This window comes from Watersipora subatra, chromosome 3 (assembly GCF_963576615.1).
Source record: "Watersipora subatra chromosome 3, tzWatSuba1.1, whole genome shotgun sequence".
Taxonomy (NCBI): Eukaryota; Metazoa; Bryozoa; class Gymnolaemata; order Cheilostomatida; family Watersiporidae; genus Watersipora; species Watersipora subatra.
In genome coordinates, this window is record NC_088710.1 from 68,086,534 (window position 1) to 68,112,305 (window position 25,772).

General features: G+C 37.1%; 1 protein-coding gene across 1 annotated transcript; it reads right to left on the reverse strand.

Moving 5' to 3' along the window:
• Positions 1-1,822: 1,822 nt before the first annotated feature.
• LOC137392071 (SWI/SNF-related matrix-associated actin-dependent regulator of chromatin subfamily D member 1-like) lies at positions 1,823-18,924 on the reverse strand. Its single transcript, XM_068078687.1, has 12 exons — positions 18,785-18,924; positions 17,145-17,268; positions 16,680-16,715; positions 16,023-16,061; positions 15,279-15,369; positions 13,669-13,834; positions 7,681-7,803; positions 4,596-4,700; positions 4,198-4,461; positions 3,956-4,053; positions 3,388-3,649; positions 1,823-2,136 (listed from the first exon to the last, which is right to left on the reverse strand). Exons 1-12 carry the CDS (start codon positions 18,848-18,850, stop codon positions 1,984-1,986), a joined length of 1,527 nt encoding a protein of 508 aa, XP_067934788.1. The 5' UTR covers positions 18,851-18,924; the 3' UTR covers positions 1,823-1,983.
• Positions 18,925-25,772: the final 6,848 nt, after the last annotated feature.

The window sequence follows — 25,772 nt, forward strand, 5'->3', positions numbered from 1 at the left end:
TGGAGGCATCGCATATATCCACAAATCATGCATCATTACAGAGTCATAATCTGTTTTGACTTTTAATCTAACATTAAGTTTTTACTGCTTTAACTGTGTTGCAAATCTAGCTGTAATAAGTTGCCAAGACCATGGTATAAATACACACTTTTTAAGCTATGTCAAAGACCACTAGACCTGTCTGTTGCAGCTGCTATAGATTACCAGAACTATAATTGGCTGGTACATGATAACTTAAAGAAGTTTGCACCAACATACACACTTACAACATCACCATCATTTGTTTTATAATTGGGAAGATAGATACATACGAATGCTAACAATTTTCTGCTATTTTTTGGTGAAAATGTATTTGAAAAATATATACATACCTTGGCTAATCTTGCTATGTCAGATGCTTCTGTAGAGTTGTCATATCGCTCTTCAAAAACTCGTACAATTGTTGCTGGTTCAGTTATATATTCTGCATCATTATAAGTATCACAAGGAGAAATCATGTTGAACTTTGCTGAAATTGCAATGGCTCTAAATACAGATTCAAAACAGCTGCATAAGTTTGGTCATTTCAAAATTTTGAACTAAAACATCAAAATTTCATGTTGTTGTAATCTGAGTTGATGCATGGTAGTGATTATAACATGAAACAATTACATATTGCGCACTGAAACAGAATGGCTGCATTAAATAGGTGTTATATATGGTAAGTTATATCTTTATAATATCTTATTGATAGATACAATGGTTGCGCACAGTTGAGCTAAATTACTTATATTGTATGTATGTGTCCAGCATCAAAATGAGCATAACATATTTGCCAAAAAATGTAATGCTTTAAATTACATCTGATAATGATCATATCTAATACTGATCAGATACAGTATCATATTGCCAATCATAAATTTATGTCATTGTTAAAAGTAATTCTCCGTAAACCAAAGTATTCCGTATGATGTATGTAAATAAATGTATTTTGCGCTTTTTTCACGTAACACATACCGTTTGTTAAAAAAATGTTTGTATTATTGTTTGAGAATCAAAACATCCACTCAACTTGGCTGCAAAAACTGGTTTTACTACATGGTGAATTACCGACATCTACTATTGCCACTAGATTAACGAGTGATTAAGAAATAAGGTTAAAACTACCAATGAAAAACAGAATGAACTTGTCAAAACTACAAATCATTAAAATTAATATTATTTTAAAAATTTGAACATCAAACTCGGTATTATAAATCTGGAAGTAAACCTAGCCTTGTTTTTGTACGCCTCTCAGCAACTGCTGAAATACTATTTATGTCACAGCCTAAATTATTACCGTTTTCCTTATTTTTGTAAGTCTCACATTTTTGATTCTGGATAATTGTGCAACGTCTAGTTCATTGTTTAAATAACTTAAGCTACCAATTTCGTGAAGTTTAATTGAGCGATGGGAAACTTTTCGCTGGAATTTCCACAAAGATGAGTCGTTGCTTAGCGATTGTTGCCGATAGGTCGTTTTGTTCACGGCAATTACAGCTGGAGAACCACTTTTCAAAATATTGATGAGAAGACAACTCGAGTAACTTACATCATTTGCACGTTTTCTTGGCATTCTATATTATTTAGGAATAAAGAATCAATTCTTCAACAGACAGTTTCAAACTAGGTCTAAAATTATTGCCCTAAACTCTAAAGCGATAAAAAATCATATTTATACAATTTTCTCAGCAGAGCATGCTGCTCATTCATAGTAGCCAGTCCCCACTATACACACGCCTAGTTAGCTCTTCTAATCATGAACTTGGGTTATTGAAAGCATACAGACCATTCTATGTTAATGAAAACAACAGATTATATTATATACATTATTATTATATTTACTATACACATACTAAACATGCTGTAACACCGATGGTTTATCTCCAATAAAGAACTCAAATGTAGATATTTATACTACAGACAATAGAATAGTGTGGAAAAAGACAATAAAAATGAAGATAGCTAATGTTTAAATCCTAGAGCATGATCAATCTCAGCTTTGCGTTGCTGCACCTTGTTGTAGAAATATCTGGACACACCCTCTTGGATGCTAGGTTTGTAGTAGAACTCTGCCTTTCTCTCTTGCTCAGGGTTACCAACAACATCAGTCATGGTCTGTATAGAAACACCAAAAACTGGAGACATGCTCGAGCAACGTTAACTGATTAGAAAATTTAAAAAAAACATAATTCCTAATTGATATACTTATCATTGATTCCTAACGCTGATTGATATACTTAGCGGAAACTCCTATTTCAGAATCACATATGACTAACATGTACACAACAATTCACATAAGCGAAACTAAAAGCTAGTTTGGTTCCACTTCTTGATGAAATTCATAATTACATTAGACACTACTATAACGTAACGTAAAATTCCTATTATGTAAATTCCACTAAACGTAACTAATTCATGTGATTTAGTGACTGATTACTTAGTTAACTGTTTACTTAACTTTAGTTAAGTTAGTTAACTAAACTTAGTTATCTATTATAGTTAACTGTTTACTTCATTTAAACAAAACAAATTCCATATAATGTAAAGCGTCATGTCGGTGCAAGTTCTCAAATTCGATTTAAATATCGAGAGTCCCATAATTAATCTTGAAAATATTGTTTTCTTTCTTGCTACACTTAAGAGAGAATAGGATGTATAGGGGTATTTCTATTATATATACTAGTACTAGTAGAATCTGAGTCTAGTGCATGATGTGAAAGAGAGACTAAAGACGGTTGAGTGCTACAGATGTTAGTGTTGATTTCTGAATGTCACGAATTAGAGTGGCGTTCAAATCAATATTTTATCTTAATCTCTAACCCTGGCTTCGGAGAACCGGACAGACAGACACCGCTCTCACGATAGTAAATCTATACTCTTGTTTTTCTTTATTTTAGACATATACAGTATTTTTTATCTTTTTCTTTCCATCATATCATATACCTCGCTGTCTAAAACAATTGAGAAAAATAGATTTAAATTGACAATGAAGATTTTCGCTCCCCTTAACCTGACGATAAATTATTGTCATCATGAAACCTGAACCAAGAGAAAGGGTTAACAAAAAGGGGAAAATTGTCAATACAAGCCAATATACCAAAGTCACTGTACAGTCATTACATTAAAAAGTTAGGTTTTGTTTGTTCATTTTTGAAGGGCGGAAGGGGTAAGTTTGGGACGATTTTGGAATAGATTAGGCAATTTACAAGCATTTTACTGTTCATTAAAAGTAGAAATTCCTATAACGTAAAGCTGTAGCGTGTTCCCGCAAGAACAACAATACAATAGCTTTTATTAATGGCGAACACTATTGTGCAACATGGTGGAACCAAATATGTATGCAAATAAAAGTGAGTGAACAAGCACCTTGAGATCTCTGGTCTGTGAAATTAACCAATTGGTAATGAATTCCTGCGGATTATCAGCAAAGCTAAGATAGAACTCCCTTGAGGTCTTCAAGTTGTTAATCTGTTCAACTGTGTCATGTATTTTCGTATCATTAGCTGCAATTTCTTGCTGGTTCTGCGGAGACATCATGAATGCATTCATCTGAGCTTTTTTTGGATCATCGACTTCAATCTCCACATCATAAGCTGCAGCTTTTTTTGCAGCGTCGGGCCCTTCTACTCTACAATTGAATTCAAGACATGCGTATAATGAAAGGTAAACTATGTGTAGCTGTGTTTAACAGGAACCATAGACACACCAAAACATCTCCCAAGATAGTTTTGACATCAATACAGAATTAGCTATGCATTATAGCATTATAGACAGTGCTAGGTGATGACTGGTTACTCTATGCATGAAGCAGTTCAACAGCAGCTCAATGTGTGTGTCATGCCATCTGATGACATCCACCAAACCTGCATTACACTAACACATACTCCTTGAAAAGTCTAGCTAAAGATGCAAAGGTGCAGTGTAGATAACATACACAATTGTGTGGTTGATGACTATTGGATCAGGAGGCATGAGGAGATTATGAAGCCGGGCAGGCAACTCTGCAAACTTCAATCTTGGGGTTTCAAATATCTAAATGAAACGAGACATTAATTGTAAAAACCGACAATGTAAAGCCAGACCAAAAAGCTGCAGGTAACTGCAGAATGGAGAGACAAACAAAGTTGAAGTTTAACCACTTCAACCGATAAAGAGAGAGTGCTAGTTGATGCAAACCTGAGCAAGAAACCTGTCACAATTAACAAACTCCCGTTCTGTTGGATCCTGCAGCTTGTGCTGTTTGATGTACTGCCAGAGGGCATTAATGATCTGAGGTCGAGACTCGGTGTGAATTCCGAGGACGTGTGCTAGCCGAGGATCCAGCTTGTATTTGAGAGGATTATAGTCTAGCATGAGAAGCACAGTACATTTAACATTCTGGTCCCCGGCTCTCTTCACTTGAAACCCATCTGTCTCACTAGTCTTGGGTGTTCTGTGCCACTAACGAACATATTTCTTAATTATGATATGCATAGATTATGATGCCTGTATAACATACTAGTGATTATGAAAGGGAAGATAAATCCTCATAAACACATGTAGCTAAGCTCTGAGAATCCGATGTAAAACATTACCTCAACCAGATGATTGTCAGGTCCGTACAGTTCTTTATCTAACTCTATGACTAGACTCTTGAAGAATGTTGAAAATTTTTGCTTTGGTTTGGAGCCTTCAGCATTCTACAATAAGACTGAATAAGGATGGGAGCTGCATAGGTGATGAAATAAATAGTCAGATAACCTGAATGTATGATATAAAATTATAAATACAGTTAGATAGCAACCTATCACCTAGCAACGTAGTACGAGGAATGTAAACGAATAGGTGTGAATAAAGAAATGATGGTAGGTGACAGCGGTGGGTGACAGTGGTAGGTGACAGCGGTGGGTGACAGTGGTCGATGACAATGATGGGTTAAGTGGTGAATGACAGTGGGGGATGACAGTGGTGGATAATAGTGGTGGGTGACAGTGGTCGATGACAATGGTGGGTTAAGTGGTGAATGACATTAGAGTATGACAGTGGCGAATCATAGTGGTGGATAATAGTGGTGGATAATAGTGGTGGATAATAGTGGTGGATAATAGTGGTGGATAATAGTGGTGGATCATAGTGGTGGGGGAGTGGTGGGTGAAAGTGGTGGATGACAGTGGTGGATGAAAATAGCGAATGAAAGTGGTGGATGACAGTGGTGGATGATAGTGGTGGATGACAGTGGTGGATGACTGTGATGGATGACAGTGGTAGATGACTGTGATGGATGACAGTGGTGGATGACTGTGGTGGATGACTGTGATGGATGACAGTGGTGGATGACTGTGATGGATGATAGTGGTGGATGACTGTGATGGATGACAGTGGTGGATGACAGTGGTGGATGACAGTGGTGGATGACAGTGGTGGATAATAGTGGTGGGTGACAGTGGTCGATGACAATGGTGGGTTAAGTGGTGAATGACATTAGAGTATGACAGTGGCGAATCATAGTGGTGGATAATAGTGGTGGATAATAGTGGTGGATAATAGTGGTGGATAATAGTGGTGGATAATAGTGGTGGATCATAGTGGTGGGTGAGTGGTGGGTGAAAGTGGTGGATGACAGTGGTGGATGAAAATAGCGAATGAAAGTGGTGGATGACAGTGGTGGATGATAGTGGTGGATGACAGTGGTGGATGACTGTGATGGATGACAGTGGTAGATGACTGTGATGGATGACAGTGGTGGATGACTGTGGTGGATGACTGTGATGGATGACAGTGGTGGATGACTGTGATGGATGATAGTGGTGGATGACTGTGATGGATGACAGTGGTGGATGACAGTGGTGGATGACAGTGGTGGATGACAGTGGTGGATGACAGTGGTGAGAATAAGGGTTGGTGAATGGGAATGAGTGTGGTGCAGAAAAAAGGTCTAATAGAAGAAACTGTTGACAAGTGTAACAAGGTTGTGTTGAAGGAATTGAACAGCAGCTTGATTACGACTACATGGAATGTTTTGATTAGTAAAGGGCTGCAATATAAAAGATATGCATTGCTACACAAAAGGAATTTGCATAGGAAAGCTAGCAGCAGAAGGAGATGGGTTGTAGGAGAGATGTTTAAAAGAGTTGTCCTTGAGTGAAAGATATGACAAGTATTAAGCACTCTACTATAAGATGTGTAGATGTTCTTATCCTTATGTAGTATAGTGCTATGTTGGCTGTTCCTTTCAAACAGCTGGTAATGTAAATTAACATTCTATTGATTTGTATAAACTAGTGATTCTATTTAGTCCTGGCTAAGTTGACCGGTGGCAAGCACTACGCTGCCAAAGCTATTTTCAATATCTCAAGTACAACCAAGATGACATAATACTTGAATGGATACGAGTGGTAGAATTACAATGTGCACAATGCAGGACATTTATACTAAGAACAGTTACTGGACTCAGTTCCAAATAGTGATACAATTACGAACCCGCAGCTCTAAGAGTTAGCCCGACAACAATAATTTTTAGCCTGATAACATGTATTTTTAGTGAGTGAACATAAAAGCAGGCTATTCTGATGTCAGACGGCAACTAAATGTGTTAAATTATGATCCATTAGTTTCATTTATTGAAACAGTGAAGAAATGTCTTCTCAGCTACTAGACATTACATCTACCTAAATTTAAACATGTACCTAAATTACGTGTACCTGAATTACGTGTACCTGAATTACGTGTACCTGAATTACGTGTACCTGAACTACGTGTACCTGAATTACGTGTACCTGAATTACGTGTACCTGAATTACGTGTACCTGAATTACGTGTACCTGAATTACGTGTACCTGAATTACTTGTACCTGAATTACGTGTACCTGAAATACGTGTACCTGAATTACGTGTACCTGAATTACGTGTACCAAAATTACGTGTACCTGAACTACGTGTACCTGAACTACGTGTACCTGAATTACGTGTACCTGAATTACGTGTACTTGAATTACGTGTACCTGAATTACGTGTACCTGAATTACGTGTACCTGAATTACGTGTACCTGAATTACGTGTACCTGAATCACATGTACCCGAATATAGTAAAGTATTTAGAGAGCAACAGATACACTCATAGCAACTTCACATCTAATGTCGACAACCAAAAGCATGTAAATTCAGTATAATATCACTAACACCTGTTCTGGCTACTCTTCACATATCCACCATGCTGCTTCAGGATATTAGCTTTTCACTAGGGGACTTTTAATAGTTTCAAATTAAAAAAAAAATTCGCAGCTCTATAATTACTACCATGCAAACTGCCTTTAAGTAAATGGGCCTATTATTAATGATAGACCGTGACATATTTGTATGGAAAAACCAGGAACTACACTGCTGGTCCACACTATACATTTATGTATACAGAATAAAATTTTTGTTATCTTACAAGTAATTTAAAATAATTGTTTACTTAACACCTATCGAGCCTACAGAACCTTAAATTGGTTCGTTCTTCGCAAAGTACTTAGATTAATCAAATATTAGTTTAAATCAAATTAAAATCATGAATATAACAAACAATGTGGAGCCAACCAAAGGTGGTGAGATGCATAGTTAAGGGGCCTCTCGACACTGATAACCTTTAACTAAAGCAGCGGTATATGATATAGATAAAACACAATGCTTGACAGTCACCTCATCCAACAGCCTGCCTTCCACTCTCAGCTCCCACCAAGGGCCTGTCTCTTCCCCTCCCTCAGCATCCTGCCGACCAGGGTTGAAAGTGTTTGATATAAAGATTCTGAGCTTTCGCTTTTGCTAAAATATACACAATTGAAGTAGCAATATAACTAACAATGACAAACGACTTAACATGATACTAAACAAAGAAATGCTGTAGGCATAACTGGTAAAAAGTAAGAGATGAGATATATTTGGTGCACTCAATGATAAGTTCTTTATCTTGTATACTAGTTCGGAAGAATATTGTTGGTTGCTGAATACTAATTCATAAACTGTCCTTTGAATGTTGTCATAATCTATTAACCAAAACATTGTACACTGTATCCTAAAGCATCTGGCCGATTTATTTGGAAATTGGTTTACAGATAACAAGTAAGCATGGAATGACATCAATATTGGCCATTCCTCAGATTTTGCAAAAAAAATTATGGAGAACCGCATTGGTCTTACACTAAGTGCAGATTAGAACAGTTTCTACACTAGATGGAAGGTAGTACTGTTACTACACAAGGTGAAAGGCAGTACTGTTACTACATAAGGTGAAAGGTAGTACTGTTACTACACAAGGTGAAAGGCAGTACTGTTACTACATAAGGTGAAAGGTAGTACTGTTACTACACAAGGTGAAAGGCAGTACTGTTACTACATAAGGTGAAAGGTAGTACTGTTACTACACAAGGTGAGAGGTAGTACTGTTACTACACAAGGTGAAAGGCAGTACTGCTAGTACACAAGGTGAAAGGCAGTACTGCTAGTACACAAGGTGAAAGGCAGTACTGTTACTACACAAGGTGAAAGGTAGTACTGTTACTACACAAGGTGAGAGGTAGTACTGTTACTACACAAGGTGAAAGGCAGTACTGCTAGTACACAAGGTGAAAGGCAGTACTGCTACTACACAAGGTGAAAGTTTGTACTGTTACTACACAAGGTGAAAGGCAGTACATACTGTTAGTACATAAGGTGAAAGGCAGTACTTTTATTACATTAAACGAAGGGCAGTACTAATACTGTACAAGAAGAAGTAAGAAAGCAACACCAGAGCATGTATTTTATTAAAATGTCAGGGTTCACATCACTTGAGGGGAAGTAATCTCCAGCAGCAGGTTTGATTACCAAGTAGAATTACTTTACTTTTTACAACTAATAAGCACTGCAACTAAGCTATATAAAGCACATTTGTAAGCAAATATAAAAAGGTATAAAAAGGAATATAAAAATGTTCCCATGGATTGATTGATCCGTTTGCTATAAACCAACCTAATGAGAGCTGCAAGGACTGTTTTGTGTTCAAACATCACTCGGTGCAGTATTTTTACAATTGCAAGAAATCTTTAGGAGCAAAACATTAAAATTGGTATTTATATTAAAATAAGATACACTTTAGTAGTTGTTTTATTTGCCTTCATACAGTGTACGAGCAGAATTAGATGAGTTCTACAGCAATTCAACTGCTTGTATGCACTGACGAAGAAGCAAACAAACAGCCAGTATAAGATACAAGTGTACCACCACATAGGTTATTTGATACATACACAGATATTCAAATATCTGGCAATTGTGCAAAAAGATTCATAAGTTATAGATAAAACCGCAAACCTAATCTTGTGAGACCAAAGTGCCTAAACCATCAACAGGCCTGATGGATTATCCAAAGCACTCAGCAGAGAATTTCTCCTACAGGCTCATATGATTTGGTGGTACATGTATGTTGGATATATGTGGGTGAGTGATAGGAGAGGAAAAGAGGAAGTGTACTGTAGACAAGCTGACTAATGATAGCACTGAGCTAATTCCTTAATTAAATAAAGGTTGACTTGCAACAAAATTCACATTACAGTTATTTGGTATCAAAAGATTTACCATGGCTTACTCTGCTGTGTTGTAGGTGCAAAATATGTGGAAATGTGATTACAAGCTTTTAAAAGCTAAAAGGGCAAGGCCAAGCATGGTGTCACACACAAAGGCAATTTTTTTTCCGCTTCTTGCAACCATAATTTCCAGCTAATTAGCAAGCAAACATGTTCAGACATGTGGAAACACAAAAGTTTTCATAATAAAATCTTCTCTCATGAAGATACTGGGCATGCAAGTAGGTTTTTCCTGTATGGTGTGTGACGCGCGGGACAATTGATCATATCCTCTCAAACTTTGCAATTCATTTTGAAATAAGTTTTGCTTCCATTTTATAATCAATACAAAAGTGGGTTTTCTAGCCCAGGTGTTTTTTCCGAGCAAACGCAAATTTCTCTTTATAATTCAGGTGAGCAAAGATCAGTTTGTTCCGTGCGTCACAATTTTAGTGCATTTAGTTGCAACCTGTTCTTCGTAAGCGATCTGAGATGAAAAATTCTTATGTATAATTCGATTTTGGGCTGTTATAGCTTAGCTAAACTCGCCAATTCGCTGAAAATACCGCACGTTTCTGTTTTATAGGTACATGGGGGTATTTGTGACGCGCGGGACATTTTTAATAATATGGTGATGTCTGCCTTTGTTTGGGAGTTCTCTTTGATACCCTGGCATGTGAAAGTAATGCTAGATATTCCAAGTCTATAAAGCCAGTTTCTTTGAGAAAAATAATGAATTAAAATGATTTTATGTTTTGTAACCTAGAATATGGAGCTTGTCAATATTAGCCTACTCTTCTCATAAACACACCTAGTGTGCAAATCACGACGTAATCTTTGAACCAAATGTGTATTTTTAAAATATGGTTACAAAAATTCTCTTTCACTCATGTATTGAATTTTCAGTCAGTAGAGAAAGTAGGTTTCCTTTATAGATACCGTAAAACTTTTTTTCTGAACTGTCCAAAAGCGACGGAAAGCTTCGGAAACACCTGCTGAACTACACGTTGAGTGACATCTTTGAGATTTTCAATGAGGAATATCCAGATGTCAAGGTGAGTCCTAGTAAATTTAAAGAGTTGGGCCCAGTAAATTGCAAGCCAGTTTCTAGACATGATCAAATTGTCTGTGCTTGCAAATACTGCGAAAATTGGGAGTTAGCTCTACTGGGACTGCGACAGGCCAGTGTCCGTTTTTTGGAAATGCCCACTACTGGCCACCAGCTACCAATAAGAACTGTGTGTAACATGGAAAATGAATCGTGTGTGAAGAGGGAATGTGACTCTTGTGGCGCCGATTCAATCGATAGTTTGGTTGTTAGCGATAAAGAACATGTGAATTTTTATCAGTGGAGAGATGGTGAAAACGGCTTCCTAATCAAGCTCGAAGATCAGATGCCATCGTCTGACTTGCTTGTGCTGCTGAAATACCAACTGACATCGCTTTCCCTTCATATGTACACTTCCAACTGTCAATACAAATCAATCATTTACCTCAAACAGAATTTGAAAAATGGTGCAGTGATCATTCACAAAGATTTCAGTGAGAACTTTAACTGTAAGCAAGCAACCGAAATCAAAGCACTTACTACACCACAATAGAGGTGACAGTATTCACTGTCATGATTTATTATAAGCTGGATGGAATGCTAGCCCACAAATGCTGTGCAATAGTTAGTGATAGCCTAGAACACACTAAGGATGCTGTTTACACGTTTAATAAAGACCTTGTTAAATTTCTGAAAACAGAAAATATTAACTTGCAACATATTTATTATCTAAGTGATGGATCCGCATCGCAAGTCAAAAATCGGTTCACAGTTCAGAACTTGATTGGCCATAGGGAAGAAATGGGTATGCCAGCTGACTGGAGTTTTCGAGACATCGCATGGCAAAGGGGCAGTAGATGGTGTTGGGGGAAGCATCAAACAACAGGTTTTAATGGCAGTATATTAAGGATGGTATGTCGTAAACTCGGCAAAGTCATTTGCAGAAGCTGCAACAATAATAACTTCCAAATCAGTGAAACCAAGAAGATTCTATACATCTCAGAAAATATAATCACTAAAACAGCAAGGATCTGCAAAGAACGCTGGTCCACTGCACTTCCAATTCATGGCATTCGATCTTGCCATCACATAGCAATTAAAGAAGATGGTGATGTTACTCTGATAGAATGGTGTTCTTACACTTATCAGCCAGTTCCATCCACACCGAGCAGCGAACCTAATCAAAATCAACCATTGGAGATACTTCACAAACACTGACTCAGTTCTCACCACAAATGCTGGTCGCAGTGGCCTATGACTCTGAAGTCAGCATTGGAGAAATTCTCACAGGGAAAGCTGATGAAGGTAGCTACATTATAAAGTACATGCACCGACAAACCCTGACGACATAAGAACCACCCACAGGAATTTTCTTCCGAAAGTATTTCCAGTTATTGTACCAGCAGCAACTACCAGGTCCCGGAGATACTTTGTACTAGGAAATGAGACAATAATAATGGCAGAATATGTTTTTAAGAAAAAATGGTTTACTGCATGAAAGTCTGACAATCTTTAAGTTATATGTGTTTTATGTTTAAATAAAATAAATACAATATATATTAATTTTAAATTATTGGTTGGTTTAGCACAAGTATATATATGCAATGTTACAACTACAACTCATAACAATTTGTGGCCTAACAACTACAAAACATAGAAAAATGCTTTATTTTTCATTATGCTATTTTCGTCCCGCGCGTCACAGTCCCGCGCGTCACAGGTAGTTGTCCTCTTTCAAACCTCACAGAATCACTAAACTTTGTCCTGGAAACAAAATGATATGTATTTTTAATAGAAGGACAATAGAGCTTTGAGCTCGTCAAATAATAATGCTATGAGTCCAAAATTTCAGAAGATTTTTTCAATTGATCAAAATGTAGTTTTTCATGTCAAATTATGGTCCCGCGCGTCACACCAGCTTTAATGGTTCATAATTTGTTAATGCGTTGCATGACAAAGATGAAATTTCATTCTGTGATAGTTGATGTCAAGTGCTTTCTAAAACCGTATAAATGACACCAGAATTTTATATCTGAGCTGAGAAGTATGCGAGGAAGCGTTCAAATGTCCCGCGCGTCACAATCCTGCCAAAAACGGCCTTACCCAAAAACGAACAGTTAATCGCAGCCACACGAGACCGCCGTAGTTTAGAATCTCTTTCCAAAACGGCTCAAATGGGACGTAGTTGTACAAGATGGCTTCTGTTTATATTTTCATGCAACCTCATTCGTCGAAATATTTTCACAAATATACTTCATGCATTCAATAAAACCATGTCTATTGTTCTTACGCGTCAATTTTATCGTCATTGTAATGCTGTCACTTTCAGCACTGATATCCTATAACCTACCGTAAAAATTCGTTTGAATTTCCAACCTTAGCTCGAAAGAGTACATATCATTGTCTGATAAACATGACGAGCCTGTTGGTCACCTGTGATAATTGAAAAATGCTGCAGAAATAAATCACGAAGTATGGGTCACATGATCAGATTACGACTAGACGATTAGACCAAGCCAAAAAAAAACTGTAAAGTAGAGAGCATCTATATTTGATACGGGGTCTTCGGTAAAACCCGAAGTGTTGGTCATAAACTAGTGCTATGAGAAGTTTTATATTGAGCCTTTTATTAGCCTTGCAATTCACGTGAGAACATCACGTGACAAAACAATAACCAAATGTAATGACTATGTCAAAGAAATAAACTGATTCCGATCTACGGCGGCTTCTTTTTTTGAGCTTTTAAGAGTTTGTAATCACATTTCCACATATTTTGCACCTACAACACAGCAGAGTAAGACATGGTGAACCTTTTGATACCAAATAACTGTAATGTGAATTTTGTTGCAAGTCAACCTTTAAGCTAATGTACATGTACTTGTATTTGGAGAGAATGTCAGAAACCTCTGTAACAAGCTAGAGCTATATCATTGAAACATAAAGCACTCATACCACAAGCTTACAGAAAGTTGCTGTAATAATTATACGTATAACAATCTGCTACAAGGCCAAAAATAAATAAAATTCATAGTTATTCGCTACCTTCATGGGTCGTTTCAAGGCCTCCTGCATGTCAAGTCTCTTCCGCGCTATCGTTGCATCCAGCTTCCTTTCAAAGGCTAGAAGATCCATGTAAGCCTGAGATTCTGGCACCAACTGCCTTACCTTCTGAGAAAGTATCTTGTCAGCAATCTTTGGTTTCTTCTTGCTGCGAGAGAGACCAGCGTTGGCATTTTCAGTTACTATACAGGAAAAAAGTTATGAACAATTACTAATTTTTAATGCTTCAAAAATGGATTTTTCATAGGGTTCTCCGATGCATGGCCTGAGTAAAACTTAAAAAATTGAATTCCTCAAATAGAGGCTTTTCGAAAGAATTTACCCTTTGAAGAATCGATTCTATAAGGAATCCTTAGAAGATTTTAAACGAGTCGAATAATATTCGGCTTGCATTAAAAACTGATGGTAATTTCTAACGAAACAGCCAATTGTATGAGTTTGCTGTAATAATATTAATTTGATATGTGAATTTAAATGAAATACTTAAAAACATGCTAACCCTTTATATAAATACAAGCTCAAAACAAAATCAATGAACAAATGAAAATTATTACAGATATAAAATGTTTTACGCAGTTTATTAATTAATATTTAAGTAATTATTTAAGTTATTATTAAATTATTATTTAAGCGATTTTTTAAGTTATTATTCGATTTATTATTATTTAGGCAGTTTATCATTACCCATATGTACTTTGGTTTCAGCATCATAACCAACTGGAGTCGATTAACTTTGGCTACCTAAAACTTCTCTGACTGTATGGAAACTTTTCTGCAATTATTTCTTAGAAGGAAGAACGACTCCTACGAAAGGTATTGTCAAAGCTTACAAGCGCAGTCAATATCATCACAACTGTAATCCTTGCCATTTTACGCCTAACACTCTGAAGCCCAGTCTTGTATCAACAGTAAAAGCAGACCCCCTGATCCTAGACTGTATAAACAACTTTCCATCGACTATGAGAGGATTTACATTTAGACTAACACAATACCTTTTGAACTGAATAGCATTTGAAACTTTGCACTTGGACAATTCAATAAAAGAAACAAATAAAATAGAGTGAATAATTATTTTCACACACTTTAAAAAAAGGTGGTGTTTTAAAAGTAACTGAAAGATCATAATGGTTGGGCTACAATAGAGTCTGATAAAGTCTGCATATTGTTATGGATTAGAAGGCTAAATGGTTTTAGTGTAAAGCTCTTGTCGCTGAGGAGAAGCTTGTTAGCTTCGTTTATTCACGATTCTTCATTACCAAGATTTTCAATAAGCATGTCATTAGAAACCAATTTTCCGTCAGCAGCCATTTTTGATTTCTAGGTCTGTTTGAAGTGCTGACATCTCAAGAATCAATAGTCCAATCGTCTTGAAACTTGGGAATTATACTCAAAACATATTATGTACAAAGCGACCAAAATTTCGTAACCCAAAGTAAACCAGATGCACGAAAAACAAAGCAAAACTACGCGGGCGCAGTATCAGGTTAGAAAACAATTTGCCAAATTATCTTGGGCTCAGGCTTCCAAATGTTAAAAACAAGTCAAAGGTCATTGAACTGTCATGTTCTGAATATGTTAGACTAAGTACATACTTTCGGTTAGGGTGATTCATACGATCCACCTGAGGTCTCTTCCGTGTTTCCAGCGCATTTTGTAGAGCTGTAGGAACCCCAGGTCGACCGCCTATAATTACAAATTCTAACTTCAGACAGACAACGAAATGGTAATTTAAAGACCTTGGTAATTAAACAGTAGCTACCTTTCTGAATCAAAATCATTGTACCGTAGTTGCAACCATAAACTGTAGATATAGTAGTTTATGGCGTGTATTGTAAATGCATTATTGCATCGCAGGTTCAGCATTATTTCTATTTCCAAAAACCATAGTTACTACCAATAGTAATAGCAATACTAATAGGCTAGGCTGAGTACAGCTGACTGGATTAGATACACATAAGCATGGCCTAATGAAGGGAAACGAGACAAGATAGAAAAAACCAAATACACCATGCAGTGAGTAAACATGCTACACAGATCCTGCGAGTTGAGCAGGCTGTCAACACGAGTACAGTACAACACTGTGTTAGATATGGGATAGGTGAGTGAGAAGAGAACATTTGTAGATAGTTTGGAGCTGTACTTACACCTCATAAATCCCGAGTTGTAATTTGCATTGTTTATGTGTTAAAAAGGCGATACGGTACAAAACTTGAAGACTCTAGCGTAGGATGGATACCAAGCAACCTTACACTCACACCTCCACACAAAATGAGGGTAAATGATGAGATGGTAAACAAAAGAGGTTCACAACAAGCGAGTCCAGACAGACGACTTACTCGTTCCACCCTCTTTGTCTTTTTCCTTCTCCTTTTTGCCTGTGATTCATAGTTTAGGTGTGGACAAAGTTCGATGTTAAGTTTTATGAGTATCATGAAAAGTTTGCTGTTACGCATTTAAAGGACAAACTTCAGTCACTAACTATTTATTTTTCATAAAATATCAAAATTGTGAAAAAAAATCTGTATGTTATAAGCAAAAGAAACGAAAGAGCATTTAGGTGAAAGAGAAGATTGTCAAAAAAAGAAATAGTCTTACTGCCAGGCATACAGACATGCCTAACGCAGCAAGCCTGGGGCCCCACAATTTTTGTTGCACGTATTCTGAGAAAACTCAAGCAATGGCTTTCTGAGAACTACAAATGTGGTCAATATATGGAACAGAGGAATCCTCAACGTGTCCTCTTCTGTATCATATATCATATCTAAGGGTATTATTAAATATATAAAGCTTTGTCCGTCTTTACACAAGAACAAATCTGTTAGGCTGAATTTTGAACATTTAACAGAGATTTTGCAGCGAGTTGAAAGTATAACTTCAAGGAATGATCTAACAATGTAGACCAGTCCTTCCAAGTGCACATAACTCACTACATGGCATGCTTTGCCTTACTTCTAACAGCTAGAGGTGGGATCACAACATGCATTTCATCTTACCTTTCACCTTATCTACCTTGTCTTTTGATTTACCCGCTATAAAACAGACTCTCTGTACTGAAGTAACATTGTAGAGTAACAGCATAAACATATCATTTTAGCGAGAAGTAACCATGCAAAGCAATCATATGAATGTGAAACCCTCCATAAGCAAATAAAGGTTTCAACAGGCGCATGAGAAGCTTTGTAGAGATATTGGCAGCTTTCCCGGTATTTAATGACGAGCTTTATTTATGAAAATACTTATTGCAGACACAAGAGATACTCCTGAATACAACATAAAAATATTTGCTAAATGTACAGAATATCGTTAAAAATCAATGAAACTATGAATAAGCTGCATTTCAACTTCTCAGGTGCATATTTTACCTTTAGAAGTGTGCGATATCATTCCGTGCAGTATAACCAGCCACCAAAGCACAATATGGAGGAACATGTTATATCCATAAACATATATCGCCTTACCAGGAAGTGCATTCATAGGCATAGAGGAATATCGCATTGGTTGTTGACCTCCCATAGGTACGCCTGACATCTGGCCCGCACTGCTAAACACGGGTCTCTGTGGTGCAGGAGCACCGGGTGTCCCCTGTAATAAACAGACACAACAATACATTGATAAAGAGAAGCTATCTCACAATGAAATAAGAGGCATATTACAATCAGTACACAAAGTGGTAGGGGAACAGTGTCAGTTTCATTACAGAATCAGGAGCAAAAAATTTAGAGACTTCATAAGCTATAAACTCCATTAACTTTTATTACTACTGTTTAGACAGTTCACAGTGCTTGAAGTAGATAAGACACTATTAGGTGATCTAATACAGACAGTCAAGACATTGATTTCCAACTAGCTTTATGTGAAAAACTGTGACTTACATGTGATTTATATATATATAGCAGAGCTGATACAGCTCCTAAATATAAAATGGTGGAATAACTTCCATGCTTAATATGTTCTAGAAGAAAAGTCAGAACCGTGGTACTTGAAACAAAACCTGAGAGGGCAAAACATTTTGTTATTATGAATGTATCTAGACTCTCTATTTGCTTAGTTTGTATGGTTTTGCCAATCTTCAGCTTGTGTTCAATTTTGTCATACAAAACCATGACAATAAAATGAATTGCGTGTACAAAAGGGGACCAATAAGGATATCATATAGGGTATTTTTTTATTCTAAATTATCTCAAGATATTTTCACTCTTTACTCTATTTCTTTTAGACCTGTCTGATAGAGAGTGACCCACAAACACAAATTATGAGTTTTGTTTGCACCCTCTCCTTGACAACTGAAGGTATTGAGCAGTCAGATTAAAAACAAAATAAATTAATCTTTTCATTCACCTCTCCTTTTTTTTATAAATACTTGCTTATATAATATTTTGGTCATCGCCTTCTTTTTCCTCTTTGATTATATAGGCTATGCTATATATATGAGTTGTTCATATACCTACAACATCTAAAATGAAACTTTTTAGCTGCAAATAGACTACTAAATTTGGCAACATAGTGACACTCAAAGACTTGAGGCAAAGATGTAAGTGGTAACTTAAATTTATTGTTTCACTATATAGGTCCTTCTTTTCCATTTGCAACTTTGTAGACTGAGCTTTGGGTGTATTCTGAATAACTCTAAAAACCATTAGGCTACTTTACAATGCAACTTCTTATTCTGGCATATACTTTTTCTTTTACGTCTCTTCAACACCGACACACAGACTAAGGCTGTTCACAAATTTCAGATACCTGCATTCCATCTTTTCTATCCTCTTAAAGTATTTAACGTATTTAAAAGCCCAAATATTTATTTTCAGCTGTCAACTTGATATATATGTATGTATATAGAGGGTTTTGATTTTTAAAACCCTATCAGTGATAGCATCAACTAGTTCCTTTTGTGCTTTTCTATATTTGTAATCTGCGTGTGTCTGGTCATTTGTCAGGTCAAGCTTTATAACAGATGCTCCTCGCTCACTCAAGTAATGGCAGCATTTTTGTAGAGTCGTACTAGCATTAAGCGCAAACTGAGCAGTAATTTACGTTGTTGTTTGGCACTGCCAAAAGCTTATTAATACTCGAAGTGCTTCAGCACTCATACACTCACCATAAAGTTTTGTTGATTTCCAAATGGCCTCATCGGAGCACTAGGAAAACGAGGTGGTTGAGCCATTTTATGTTATTGCACCTGGACTCCAATCCTTTCTTTTCTGTTAACAATAACGTAAGCTAGGCAGCCCTTTATACGAGAAGAATCGCCGAGTCTTTTTGCGCCACACGAAGGCGCGCATGAGGCTAAGTTTGAGAATAAATTACATAAAGCTACTCATAAAGTAACAACAAACGCTAACACTGTACATACGTTTGGTGAAATTTATAAACAATAGACTTCGGCATCCAATCACAGGGCGTTGTCAATTTCAATGTCATTTGTCATCCTAACAAACGACCCGATCTCATGGGCTGTAGGGCAAAAAGTCGGACATCACCGTTACTACTGATAATCAATAATATGATAACATAATATATAATAATAAATGACTGTTTTCGGTTTAACAATAAGCGGTCCAAACGTCATTTATGCCGAAGTCTATTGTTTATAAATTTCACCCATACGTTTATGTATTTCGGACTTTTTGTTTTCGACGGCTACGCATACATATTTTGGTAGTTTTTGATGCAGCGGGTGTCACGGACGCGTCAAAACTTTCGTTTTTGATAACGTCCTTTTCGTAGAGGACAATTCACAAGACGATTCTCGTCGCAAACAAGAACATGCTAAAAAGTACCTACGGTATTGTACTTTAGAAGTATACATGTACTATAGGAATGCCCATTAAATGAACATATGTATATAAACAGTAGCAGGTAATGTAGCTGCCATTGACTAAGTTCCACAAGCGTGCATTTTATAACTGGTGTAATAAGTATGTGCACAATTATTCCATATATGGCAAGGACATCATAGTGGTTAGCTGGCTTCTCTGCGGAAGTGGAGGTTCTGAGTTAATTCTAGTGTGAAGCAAATTTGATGTTCCTAGTAACTATAGCTATATATGGGCAGTAAAGAACAGTACATAGATCACCCAACAAGGTGTTATAATAATTAAAGGATAGTCTGCAATGTTACCAGCTTTCACATTCGCTTACGATGAGATGTCTCTAGTAACTAAACTTAATATATTTAATACAATAAATACGAAACATTTTGCCTGAGCTTTTCACTTGCAATCATGGTGCTGTACTTTGTAGAATGTTCCTACGAGCCAAGTGATTTCTTTGACCTGAAGAAGCACGAGCATCTCCGCTGTTGTCAAGTGATCTGCCACAAGCTACGAGAGCACTTCATAGTGATAGAATGTCAATCTGAAACTCCCTCATCCCAGTCAAGTTTGGTGTCCATGACTTGAAAAATCCTCTCATTCGTTTTTATACAAATCATACGTGGGCTCACATCTGGTTTATTCTGAATTATTATTTTGGTAATTATGCGCAGACAATTGTTATATTTCAGTGGTAAACACAATCGCTTTTAACTCGCTGGCTTGAAGTGTACTACAGAAGTTAACCAAATAAACTGACAGTCCTACTAATTATCAAGTCTATCAACTTTCATACTTCGTGAACCTAACACAAACATGGTGCTTCGAGTGAGGAACGAAGAATATTAATAACTGCAGCTACTTTTAATCAGCTGAAAAAGATAATACTTAACTACTAACTCAATCATTTTCAAACAGAATAAGGATGGCCGAAACTGTCAACTTCCTAGACCTCTACAAGATGGTAATGACTTGTCATTCTAATGGAACCGTTTCAAAGAAGAGTTTAACTACTATCATATAGCATCGGAGAAGGGATACAAAGACGATAAAGTCAAGGTAGCCAGCCATTCTCCTATGATGCATCGGTCCTCGAAAAGTGGATATTTTCAAAACATTTAGATTTAAAACGGGGAATCGAAAAACAATTATGACGGTGTGATAGAGAAATTTGATCAGACTTGCAACAAAACGTCAAACAAGATGCTCAAACGCCACCAGCTGCTTTCTACAAAACAAGGGCTTTAATCTATAGTTGAATATGTAACTACCTATATTACACAAGATAGCCAGTGAATTTATGATGCAAGCACTCCTGCTTAGAATAGCCGACAATTCACTTGGAAGGAAACTCTTTAAAGTAACAGAAGGCCTCACTTTGGTGGAAGCTGTCAAGAAATGCAAGACATCGGAATCATCACAAAGCAGATCTTGAATCAATTATGTCTGAAGAATCTGGTCACCGCATTAAACGATCTTCCAGGAACAAGTCCAATAATTATTCAAGCTCTAAAGACACAAGAAGAGGGTACAACCAAAGTGAGGATCGGTCTAATTGTGGCAGCTGTGGTAGGTCACACCCGCCTCGCAGATGCCCAGCCTATGGAAAACAGTGTGAAAAGTGCAACAAGTTTAACCACTTCAGAGCTGTTTGGAGGTCTACGAGAGAACAAAAGATACACCAAATGACCCAGGAACAACTGAATGAGCACGACAGTGACTCAGCTGAATCATTGCTGTGCATACTAGTAATATGTAAAGGCAAAAATCTTACTTCTATAATCCAAACTGACTCTGCTACGGGAGTCAGAGTGATAGAATATCAGTTACACACAGGAGATTCCTGTAATGGACTAAGCAGCAAAGACTATAGTTTACTAGAGAGACCGCGAATGTCTATTAAGAAGCTGCCCAGTCTAGAGTTGTATGATGGCACCGAAACAAAGCCTGTTGAAAAATGCAAGGTTATGACCCGCGGTCAACTTTTTGAATTCTTTGTAGTGAGGCCATCTAACATGAGCCTACTTTCATTGGATGCCTGCCTAGATTTGAAACTAATATTGGTAAACAAAGGATCGGTTAACGTCATTAGTCGGGATGAATTCACAAACATCAACCACTTTCTCCAGAAACATAAAACTGTGTTAAGTGAAATAGGTTGTCTACCCGGCAATGCCCTAGCAAGGAGAAAACCAAACGGTAAGCCAAGGCTTTGCATCGACCCAGCAAACCTAAATAAGGCTATTCGAAAGAACCATTTTCTTATGCCTACGCTAGGAGACGTTCTACCAGAACTGGATGGTGCCAAAGTTTTATCTTTCTGCAATGCCAAAGATGGGTTCCTTTAGATCAAACTTGACGAGCAATCAAGTGACCTAACAACTTTCTCGACGCCCTTCAGGAAATATAAATGGCACAGAATGCTTCTTGGACCGTCATCCAATCCAAAAGCGTTCCAAAGCAGACTCACAGATGCCCTGACTGGTCTTAAAGGGGTTATGATTGTAGCTGATGACATTTTAATATATGGGAAAGGAGACACTACTAAAAATGCCACTGCAAATCACAATCAAAATCTAACCTAATTGCTAGAGAGGACAGAAAAAGTCAACCTCATGCTCCACAAAGACAGATGCCAATTTCATCTCACTGAGCTTCCTTACATTGGTCACTTAAATCTCAAAATATGGTGTCAAGAAAGTTCCGAACAAAACAACGGCAATCCAGAATATGTAGACTCCCAAGGATAGCGATGCCGCTCAAAAATTTTATGACACATAAACTATCTCTAAAAGTTTATAACCAACTGCTAAGACAGACTCTCTAAGAAGGTTACTTGGAGCTACTAAAGAAGAGTTTTACTGGCAAGAAGATCAGAAGAGGGCATTCCATACTCTAAAACAACTAGCCATTGCAGATACTACACTCCAGCATTTTAAAATAAATCATCTAGTTATCGTGCAATGCGATGCTAGTACTCAAAGACTGGGAGCTGCTCTAATTCAGTGCAACAAACCTGTGGCATTTGCATCCTGCAGTCTGACGGAGAGTGAGAAAAACTATGCTCCAATTGAGCTGGAATTGCTGGCAATAGTGTTCTCATGGTAGCACTTCAATCAATATGTCTTTGGTAACCCAGATGTTCACATACATACTGATCATGAACCGCCTTTACCTATCTGGAACAAATCTCTGCTCAAAGCTCCTAAGAAGTTACAATCCATGTTATTAGCAATGCAAAGATATTCTGCAAAATTAATATATTGGCGTGGTAGTCAACAGATCACTGTCTACACGCTCTTCAGATGTCCCACAGATTTTGACAGACTTGTATTTGGACAGACCTTCCAAATACAGACTCTCCTCTCTGATCTAATAATATAACTAATCCTCAACAAGATCTACCAGTCAGCATAAAGACTTATAAGCAAATCCAGGCAGCAGCACAAATAGATGCCGAACTCCAAGAAGTCACGGAATTAAAAGTTGGCAAATAGCACAAGCAGGATCAGATTTCTACAGCCATTATGTACTACTTCCATCTCAGGGACCAGTTGGCTGTCTTGGATGGGATTGCTGTCTTTGGGATTACTGTCTTTGGAACCAAGGGCCCTAATTAGTTATCCCGAAATCATACAGGCTCAAAATTCTACAGAAGCTGTACGCTAGCGATCAAGGTACAGCTGCAACTCTAAAGAAAGCCAGGTCATGTGTGTATTGGCCAAACATGGCAATAAACATCGGGTCACACGTAGATCAATGTGTAAGCTGCACAATGGACGCTCCAGCTCAGGGCAAGGAGACCCATGCAAAACCATGACATACCGGCAGTTCCATGGGTTAAAGTAGGCATGGACCTGCTCACTCATAAAGGGAAAGACTACATCATAGTGGTCAATTACTTCAGTAATTTTTTTAGTATGATTCCCTCAAAGATACCAAGACAAAAACAGTCATAAAGGCATGCAAGAGAATACTTGCCAGTTATGGTACGGTATATTATTGGCAGCTCAATGAACATTTGGCTACAAGCCAAGCAGACCATAGCAGAAACATAAACTTCAACCCTAAATATTACTTGTGTTTTATTTCGCGTTAAATAATAATGCAAAGTATGCCAACAACAACAACAATAATAACATTGTTATTCCAAAACCTATTCCAAACCATAGAAATCAACCGGCCCTGATGCCATGCTACCCTTAAAGTCATTTGAAATATTTAGCCAAATCACCCTTGTCACAGATCCTGACGACACACACAACTTGCAGTTGGCGACAATGATGAGTGATCAACACCTCAAAGACCTTTGTGATATATACTCAGCTGTAGGTTAATGCTGTCATTCGCCACATCATAGACTATATTGTGCATTATATTTTAACAAACGACAGGCTTCATTACGGAATGGAAGATATTACATGGACAGCCATTGGCTTGAATTTTAATGACAGCTTTATTAAAAAATAGTGTAGAAAATTTCCTGCTATTATTTTTGTGTATGATTAGAAGTGCAAGTGCATTCAAGTACCCATGTCTGACCGTGTATACTTATACTCCTGTAATTCAAATTATCTTTTCATGTAAGTTTAAGAATTAGTAGAAAGTAATATTTAGTTGCCAATTTATAACCTTGAACCTGATCTCGTCATTCTAGATAGGATAGAGAAGTTCCGTCGTTAGGTGTGTTTATCTAGATATGATAAAGATCAGCTTTACACATCTGTATAAATATACCAAAAAGCAAATTTATTAAAATGTATCAAGCTAGACTCTGATGTATGTATTTATTTTAATACTGCAATTAGAACAAGAATATACTTTAGTTGGAGAGTTACTAAATATTGTGAGCCCAGTGCCTCGACTAGTCGCATTGCTACGGCGCATGTGGGCCTCATAATGTCCCAAGGAGTAGGAACTAAGCTTTCATCTATTTTGTTTACCTTAATATTATAACTACGGTATATCTTCATTTTTGCTTAATTTTATATTTCCACTAATTGATGAAATAAAATACACTACTGATGAGGCTGCAAATGCATGAGCCAGCATAGTATAATAATTCATCAACCAGGTTATGCTAAGGACTCAAGAATGCATCGCTTCAAACGGTTTAAAAATTTCGTACCTCCATGATGTCATATATTAGGCGGTAAGGAATTTCAGACTTTTGCCACACAGATAACCAACTTGTCAGTTTTCACAAGCATTCAAGCAAGGAAGTGAAAAAGAAAGTAGCGACTGCCTAAGTGACTTCTGAGTGTGTAGAGTTGACAAACTCTGAGTTAAATTTGAGGAAAAGGATGAACAGAAGAATAGTTGAGTTATTAAAGACAGATAATTCTCAGCAGCTTCTTTTGAATAATATCCATCTCAATTAAGTGAATATTTGGTACAAGCTTTAATACAATATGAAATTCTACTGTGTGTAAAAGAATAATCTAATCAAATCAATGTGGATATAAGCAGGTAATAGATGCCAAGGAAATAAGGTAGAGCAATGGGTGAAAAATTTACTAATGCAAATTTCCGATTCGGGCATCAATAAAGCTGGTGTCTTGTTAGTGTTCACTACTAATTCACAACAACATATCAGAACTTGATATTTTAAAGTAATGCTGCCCTTAGATTGACTATGCGGGCTGAGGAGGTGCAAAGCTGAGGCAAAGATGGAACAGTCATGAGCAACAATAGGTAAGACTCGCACGAAAGGTTGATGCTTATGTCAAGCCAGAAGAGACAGACTAGACTAAAAAGCCAGAAATGCACTTACTGCATGTAATTAGACAATTAAAATTGTAAAACCAGAAAAACAGGCTGATGGGATTTACCAAGATGAAAAGTGAGAATAATTTGAAAGCAAAAAAAAAGTTAAAAATTGGTAAAATGTTGAGAAGCGCCGCAGTGGAGCCTGTTACTACCCATATATAACAGTGGCAGTCTGAGAAACTCATTGATTTGGCTGTTGTACTTGCAAGAGAGTAGATCTACAATATTTATCACGATGCCAAGAGACTACTGCGGAAACTGCGATAGACTTGTTGCTCGCAACCATCGAGCTTTTGCATGCAATAACTGTGATATATGGGTACATTTAAAATGTACGGGAATCTCAGTAAAGATTTATAAAGGGGTACAAGATGGTGATAACGACATATTTTTCTTCTGCAACAATTGTAAGGTAAGTCGACTGTTATGACAAAAAACATCTTAGGTGGAGCACAAATGACTATTTCTAGCACGCATAGTATTCTCTGCTGAGCTGCTGCCTCA

Excerpts from the sequence above, each read along its gene's own strand:
- LOC137392071 (XM_068078687.1), bottom strand. The coding sequence starts at position 18,850 with ATGGCTCAACCACCTCGTTTTCCTAGTGCTCCGATGAGGCCATTTGGA. Across the intron at positions 16,716-17,144 it reads GCCTATGAATGCACTTCCTG|CGGGTAAATCAAAAGACAAG; the intron begins GTAAGGCGATAT and ends TCTGTTTTATAG. Across the intron at positions 4,462-4,595 it reads CTGACAATCATCTGGTTGAG|TGGCACAGAACACCCAAGAC; the intron begins GTAATGTTTTAC and ends TATGTTCGTTAG.